This window comes from Nannobrachium achirus (genome assembly GCF_963921795.1).
Source record: "Nannobrachium achirus genome assembly, chromosome: 8".
Lineage (NCBI taxonomy): Eukaryota > Metazoa > Chordata > Actinopteri > Myctophiformes > Myctophidae > Nannobrachium > Nannobrachium achirus.
The window spans coordinates 54,417,694-54,426,481 of NC_137817.1; the positions used below are offsets into that span (position 1 = coordinate 54,417,694).

General features: G+C 40.8%; 1 protein-coding gene across 1 annotated transcript in view; it reads right to left on the reverse strand.

Moving 5' to 3' along the window:
* nek3 (NIMA related kinase 3) overlaps positions 1-7,305 on the reverse strand; it is a 30,662-nt gene extending 23,357 nt beyond the window's left edge. Inside the window, exons 1-3 of the mRNA XM_080732150.1 lie at positions 6,970-7,305; positions 4,456-4,549; positions 2,109-2,206 (exon numbers count right to left, since the gene is read on the reverse strand). Coding sequence (XP_080588276.1) covers positions 2,109-2,206; positions 4,456-4,549; positions 6,970-7,089 — 312 coding nt within the window. The 5' untranslated portion in view covers positions 7,090-7,305. The remainder of the gene's footprint in view (positions 1-2,108; positions 2,207-4,455; positions 4,550-6,969) is intronic.
* Between the last annotated feature and the right edge of the window lie 1,483 nt (positions 7,306-8,788).

Consider the following 8,788-nt stretch of genomic DNA (forward strand, 5'->3'; position numbering starts at 1 on the left):
AAAAAATCTACCATAATCTGCTCACTGCAAATACCCACAGTGGCCAAATCAAGTTGGGCTCCCATCGACTTTCTATACAGGAGGAAAATACCCAGAAAAAAATCTGCTTTAAGTAGGATGTGAGGGGTCTAACTAGGGGTTTGTCATGATGCTGAATCCATTGCAAGCATTTGTTTTGCACAAAAAACATTCATTGGCCCCAGAAAACGCCCACAAAACTGATGAAAAGTGATGACTCATCACTTTTCATCACTAAAGCATCATTTTCTGGGGCCATTTTTAGCCCAAGGAATGTTTTTTGTGCAAGAAAAATGCTTGCAATGGATTCAGCATCATGACAAACCCCTAGTTAGACCCCTCACATCCTACTTAAAGCAGATTTTTTTCTGGGTATTTTCCTCCTGTATAGAAAGTCGATGGGAGCCCAACTTGATTTGGCCACTGTGGGTATTTGCAGTGAGCAGATTACGGTAGATTTTTTATCCTGGCTAGTAGACCTAATTTCCTGTCAGAATCAGTTGAGAAACTAAATAACACAATTTTTTCCAACCTGAGTGGATTTTTTTCCTAGAATTACTAGACTAAATGCATTTCAGTGAGAAGGGAGCGTTTTTTGCAGAAATCCTCTGCTAGCATGAAACAGCTTCACTCTCATTGAAATGCATTGGCGGAACACGGATTCCACTCTCATAGGTACTTTGGTGTGAGGGCACCCTAAAAGTCCGGAATTCAAAATGTACTTGAGTAAAAGTATGAAAGTATTGGCATCAGAATGTAGTTGAAGTTCCAAAAGTACAAGTACAATAATGTTTGAAAATAGCAGATCTACAAGCTCACAACGTGCCGCATCGCGACGTGTTGTGAGCTTGTAGATCAGCTATTTTCAAATAACGTAGGTATAAAATAGGGCTAAAGAGGTTAATGTATGTTTTAATATCATAATGTATATCTGCAAAGTAACTAGTAACTAAAGTTTTCAAATAAATGTAGTGGAGTAAAAGTACAATATTTGGATCTAGAATGTAGTGGAGTAGAAGTAAAAGTAATTGGAAATACTCAAGTAAAGTACAAATACCTCAAAACTGTACTTGAGTACAGTACTTAAGCAAAAGTACTTAGTCACTTTACACCACTGCAAGGGCATCACGCAAAAGTAGCAAGAAATAGATCCGCTATTTTCACTACTTTTTGTGTGACTCTCTACGAAGACATAAACATAAAAAAGTTAAATATTGTCGTTTGTCTGATGAAAACCTTGTATGTCCAAAACCGGTCATTTTGCATTTATCATTTCAAAAATGATTTAAACTAGTGAAATGTGTGCTTGTAGATCTGCTGTTTTCACTACCTTTGTGCGACGGCCTTGTATGGTGAAGCAGGGCTTTACTTTGCGAAAGAACGTACACATTTGAAACTTGGAATACGAGGTTTCCACCCGACAACGACGATATGGAGATATGAGGTTTGCTGCCTGAGAGCGGTAATGCAATGCGGGACAGAATAAACATCAAAAGGAAAAGTCCACACAACAGCTTGCTGCTCTGACAATTTTACCGTGCTTAAAAAACTAAAACACGAGCTAAACTGCCTCCATTTCACAGTGAAAGTGTTGGAGTAGCAGGCTGTTGTGCAGACTGCATGCATATCAGCCCCCCATCATCTCCACTGTTGATAGTCCGCTCATGTCAGTAAGCAGCGTCTGTCTGTACACACTGTAATGCTTACTGCAGTGGAACATCTGTCTATCTATCTTATACGCGGCAAATGACAAACAATTAAGCAATATTACACGAGAGGGTGTGGGTGGGTGTATCATAATTATTGTACCATCGCTGCCTATGGGCACTCGCCCAAACCGAGTGCATCTCTCCTTTCCGACATGTCTAACCCTATCTCTTACCCTAAAAAAAACACGTCAACTTCATTTCATTGTATTTAAGATATTCGATATACACAGCAAAACTGCTATTTCCACAATTTTGGAAAATGTTCGAAAATGTATGAAAATGTTTCAACATGTAAGCGATTAGGAGGATTATGACAAAATAATTGCGATTAGACGATTATGTGATAATTGCGACAGGCCTAAGACAGTCATCAACACCTACATGGTCCACGGAGAAGAGTGTGTCTTTCTGCTGTTGGATCTTCTGGAGCAGATCTCCAGCACTGCAGTACTCCATCACTATGCACAGGTGGCCATCATCTGAGCACACACACACACACACACACACACACACACACACACACACACACACACACACACACACACACACACACACACACACACACACACACACACACACACACACACATCCAATACCGAAAGTCAACACGCCTAAACACTCCAAATACCACACTTCAAGTGAGGATGCAACAGCTAATCGAAGTTATTGATTTAATCGATGATGAAATAAATATATATTGATAATTGAACAATCTCAAAGAAAATGTAAAAATAGTTATAAATGAAGTATGAAATAACACTTACAGTATTTTCTGGACTATAAGGCGCACCTGACTATAAGGCGCACTGTCAATGAATGGTCTATTTTCAAACTGTTTTAATATATAAGGCGCACCTGACTATAAGGCGCACATAATAGACGCTACCGTTGCGTTATGCATCCAACAGATGGAGCTGTGCTAAAGGGAATGTCAATGTCAATGAATGATCCATATATAAGGCGCACTGGATTATAAAACGCACTGTAGTTTTTTGAGAAAATTAAAGGCTTTTAAGTGCGCCTTATAGTCCGGAAAATACGGTAATTGGTTGGTCGATTTATTGATATATAAAACCTTAAAATGAATAATAAAGTGTGCTTACCGGTTAATCAAAAAAAGTAATCAATAGAAAATAATCGTTAAGAAAATAATGAATAAATTGCAATAATTTGAAGAGAGTGGCTTCATCTGTGTGTCAAATGGACCTCCAGAAGGCATTTGACACCGTGGATTATGCTATTCTGATTGAGAAACTAAAAGCCATCGTCTTGACAGCGCAGCAGTGAGCTGGATGCAATCTTACCTGGTGGGGAGGGAACAGGTGGTGGAGATTAACGGTACCCTGTCCCCCCCCTCCCAGTAAGCTGTGGTGTTCCTCAAGGTAGCATACTGGGACCTCTGTTGTTCCTAATATACGTGAACGACATGGCATCTGCTTGCGACTGCAACCTGTTCCTGTTCGCGGATGACTCGGCTCTCCTAGTCTCGGGCAAGGACCACTTGCAGGTTGAAAAGACACTTAACTCTGAACTGAGTAAGATCTGCACATGGTTTAACGACAACAAATTATCAATTCACCTGGGAAAAACCGAGTCCATCCTCTTTGGATCAAATCATAACCTCAAAAAGGTAGATGACTTCACAATCAAAGTGGGTGACAAGGTCATAACACGAAAAAACGAAATCTCTTACTTAGGATGTATCCTTGAAGCTAATCTTTCCAGCGAAGAGATGACTTCTAAAGTAATAAAAAAAATCAACCAACGAACTCGTTTCCTACAGAGGATCGCCCCAATGGTCAACTTCAACACACTGAAGACCATAGCTGGTGCAATAATCCAGCCCCTCTTTGACTACGGAGTCCACATATGGTATCGTGACGCCCCACAAGCCCTAAAAACTAAACTCCAAACAGCCCAAAATAAACTAATTAGGGTCCTGCTTAACCTTCCCTATCAGACTCACCTCACCGCTACTCACCAGTTAAAAGTGGGGTGGCTCAGAGTAGATGACAGAGTACAGCAACTTGCAATGGGCCTGGTGTACAAGATACACTACACCACTATGATACCCAAGTACCTGTCAAAATACTTTATAAACGTTAAGGATGTCCATAATTACAACACCAGAGGCAGTGCCACAGATCACGTTCAACCCAGAGTCAACTCAAAGAAAGGGTCAAACTCGTTCTTCTGCTATACCACAAAAATGTGGAATGCCTTACCGAAGGCCATAAAGGAGTGTGGATCACTAGCATCCTTTAAAATTGCCCTGAAAAACCACTTACAGGCAGCAGCCGTTCGCAACTGGTAAAAACCTAGCCCAACCCTACCCTCCCCTGCCCCTTCCTTGTATATACTTACTGTTTGTTTAGACTTACTGTTATCTTTTTCTTTTCTTTATATCTACTGCATAGTACTGTGTTCTATTTGTCTGTCATTCAATGTTATATATCCCCTGCCCCTTCCTTGTATATACTTACTGTTTGTTTAGACTTACTGTTATCTTTTTCTTTTCTTTATATCTACTGCATAGTACTGTGTTCTATTTGTCTGTCATTCAATGTTATATGAGATACTTAAATGGTTTCCTGTTGAAATAAGCTTAGTCTTTTCATGGATCTCCTTTTAGTAGACCTTGTACCAGTGAACTGTACCGTCATGAATCTGTACATTTTCCTATGCAAACTTCTAATAAAGCCTTCAATCAATCAATCAATCAAACTACCTTCAAACTCCTCCCTGAAGGCTACGACGTTGGGATGCTTCATTCTGGACAGCAGTGCAGCCTCTTTCCGTGAGTTCCCCCGTTTGGACTGGTCCTGTCAAAATGCAATGCATGCTGTTTGTCTGTCATCGTGTAAAGCTAACACTCTGCTCCCTGCAGATAGACAGCAATAGCTGTACATACACAGCCAAATCCTCTGTGATCATTTACACTTTTACAGTGATGGTTCTCAACCTTTTCAGGCCGCAACCCCCAAAATAATCATATTTGAACTGGGGACCCTGACGAGCACTAAGAGTTGAGGCAATACATTTTGTACAACACGATTATATTGTGAAAATAGCAGATCTACATGCTCACAACGCCTCGCGTTGCGAGGCGTTGTGAGCATGTAGATCGTCTATTTTCACAATTTCTGCCTCTAATATTTGATAATTTAATTTGTCATTTTAGAGGTATTAAAAAGTCCTTAAATTGTTACTTTAGAAATAGCCTCTCCATACACTTAAATGTTATGTTGGTTTCTTTACTGTGGAGTCAGAAAACAATGTTGCACATTAAGTTAATCATCTGGGGACCCCCCAAAATAATTTAGGGACCCCCCTGGGGGTCCCGACCCACAGATTGAGAACCACTTATTAAAGGTACTAAAAAGAAGTAAGTACAGTACTTGAGTAAATGTACTTAGTTACTTTACACCACTGTTTCATTGTTTGCAGAGATGTGAAAAGTGTACAGCCTATCAAAACTTAGAGCAAGCTTTACAAACCCTTTGAAGCTTTTTCTTTCAGTTTCAAATTATGTCATGATAATCATCCTATATTCTGGTGGTTACTGGTCTGGCCCAGACCCGTAGGAACAGAGTTGTGTTACTCTTTGATCTCGCCGCCCGCAACGCGATCACGTGGTTCATGTAGAGGGTGCTTCATAAAACACCCAGAGAGGGTTCAACACAGGAACAATACAGTAGTGTTTGGAACTACACTCTAGGGCTGGGCGATAAGTAGGGCTGTCACGATTATGACATTTTACACAACGATTATTGTCACTCAAATAATTGCGATTAACGATTTAATTGTGTTTTTGTCGTGGACAATTACATTTCTGTTTGGCTTTTAGGCTTTGAAGTTACACATGGTAGATATGACACATAACTTAAATATACAAAGAAATGACTGACAAATCTGACAACTTTATAATTAAAAAAAGAACATTGATAGTGGAAATAGCCGATCTACAAGCTCACAACGCGTCGTGATGCGACATGTAATGAGCTTGTAAATCTGCCATTTCCACTATGTTTTACTTTAAAGAATATAGGCCTATATGAACATTTTTCAACATGGAAATGATTTTGAAAAATATTTGTGATTATGTAAAATAATTGCGATTACACGATTATGTAATAATTGTGACAGCCCTAGCGATAAGACTTCAAATCAATGTCACTATTATTTCAAACTTTTGCCTCAATTACGATTAATGACAAATTGCCAGCCAGATATTAAAGTAAAGTTGTGCTCTTCATTTGCAGTGGTGGAACTGGAAAGTAACCACTGGACTTTTTACAACCACTATAATAATTTGACAGCTTTAGTTACTACTAGCTACTTTGCATTAATATAACTGATACTGTACATTATTTATTATCCATTATTATTATTTAAGCCACTGCAGCAGCAGCAGCAGCACAATTAAAATCAGTCTCACCTTTTACCAGCTGCAAATTTAAAGTGATGTACTCATAAATGCACTAATAATTACAATCCTATGTCCATACGATGTCTGCTGCTTAATGAGTAACTTACTTTTAACCTTCAATTTGGTACTAATTGTAAGTATTTCGCTGCCAATACTTTTGTTCTGTTTAAACTTTAATGAACGACTTTTACTTGCAACAGATTATTTTCTACATTGTGATTCATGGTTATTTATTGTGATAAAGATGAGTGGGCAGACTGGGCACTAAGGAATTAATTGAAATTAAAATGGCTGGATCACTGCTAGAGCTGAGCCTGTAAAATATCTTCTCTTATGGGGGTCCCTGGCATATCTTTTCGAATGGGGGTCTGTGGGCTAATGTAATAAGTGTCAATTTGGGGGTCCTGTTTGAGAGGTGCCAGAGATGGACTAATGAACCTTCGGACTAATGGGCAGTCCCCGTGTGAGAACCGCTGGTTTAGTTGTTGCATGGCTCAGAAGGACGTGGAGTTTCCGGAGATGATAACCCCAGCAGTGTTCAGCCAGGGCAGGGCAGAGTCTGTCTGCAGAGAGCGACTACCATGCTAAGTTTAGCTGCACTTGATCAACCATTCCAGCCCAAGAAACTGTATAAACCAGAATAAAAACTCAGGGACAACTCTGGAACATTCTGCATAATGAGGGCTTTCTACTTTTGGTAGTGTAAGTAGCTTTTGTACCAATACTTTTGTACTTTCTTTTGCTCAAGTACATTTTTAATACTGACAGGACTTAGTAACAGAGTATTTATACATGGCAGTTACACGTGCTTACCGTTGGAAGCCGTATGTGTTTGAGCACATAGTGGTCTCCAGAGCGCTTACACTGCACCCTCAGAGCCCTGCCGAAAGAGCCTTCACCAAGAACACGTTGCACCGAGTAGCCTTCCATCATCACACACTCTGTCTGGAAACCACTGTACTGCGAGGACAACAAGTAGTCAAACACATGGGTTTATGTGTTTATGCATGCATGCAGGAAGCCCCTGGCTTTTCACATGTTGTTGACTTCTTATTTTAAGATTGGAGATACGCGATTTATAATGCATTAAAGTGCATAAAACAGAGTCAACAACAGAGTGGTCCCCATGGTTATCCTCCCATTGTTGTTGTTGTCGTCGTCCGAGGAGCGCTACTTCCTTGTTATTGTATGACGTGGGCGTGCCGCGTGCGTAACTACGTAATACGCCCTGGCTCTATACTCCGTCCGTACGGCGGTGTCGTGCAGAGTTACCATGCGATCTACACGTTCACAATACTGTAGGCTAGGGACCAGCCTATATGAGACCAGCCCAGTGGGTATTTATTACAAAAGGGGACCACTGGAGGAAAATAGGGGAGGGTCATGCCTTTCTAATTTTAGTCCAAGGGAAGGTCAGGTAATTTCCAATGGAGGGTCATAAATTAATACATTTAAATTAAATGCATATACAGGCCTATATATATATATATATATAGATATATATATATATATATATATATATATAGGCTATATATCTCCCACAGCACCCACCAACTCATTGTTGGCAATGTGGAGTTCAGTGTCTTGCCCAAGGACACTTCGACATGTGGACAGGAGGAGCCGGGACTTGAACCGCTGATCCACGGATCATTGGCCAACCTGCTCTACCTCCTGAGCCCCATTGCTACCCGCCCTCCACAGCACCAGCTTGTTTTGGACCTACTTTTATGTACTATGCTGGGGAGATTCAGGAGGCCTCCTGAAGGGGAGTTTGGTAGGGGAGATGCGGTGTGCAATGAGCAATAAATATATTGCTCATTTTATATTCATTAAAAAAAGACATTTCAATTCCATTTGTGAGTTTTCCTGACTGAATGGTGGTGGATTGAAATGTTGGTCTACCAACCGAGCTTCCCGTCTCTTCGGACTCTGTTCGTATTTGGAAGCAGTCAATGATGCTTGTCAGACGGGGGGGGAAACTGAAATCTCATTTCAGATAGTAGTGAATCTCGTACACACTCTCATAGGAATGCTATTTGTCATACATGACGCCTATCCATTGGGGGAAAACACATTGACTTTAACCTCAATGTGTCGTCGTGGCATTAGCTCCATATATGGGCACAAAATGCGCCATGCCCATATATGGGCATATACTGATGACATCAGGGATCTCCATATATGGGCATAAAAGGGACCGGGACAGACGGATACCAAGATCTCCATATATGGGCATATCTGTTGGATTGGCGGTGCGACTCTCCCTGCCGCGTACCGTACTTTGATTCAAGACAGCAAGATTGTCATCAATGGCATAGTTTTGTTAAGACTCTATAATATAACGAACTAACTTGTTAACCCCCTCAATACAGTAACAATACAGTATTTAGAATCTATTTAGGATCACTTACCAGCACATCCTGTCCTCATTCCTCAATTACTCTGTACTGCAAGGTTCCCCAATAGGCGGCCCGCGGGCCATTTGCGGCCCGCGGGGGGCTACTGTCTGGCCCACACCAATCCCAGTAATAATGGTGGTATAAGAGCAGCAACAACACTGGTATATCGTCGTTGTCGGCTGGAAATCTCGTATCTCCAAATCTGTACGTTCTTTCGCAAATGATACAAGGCC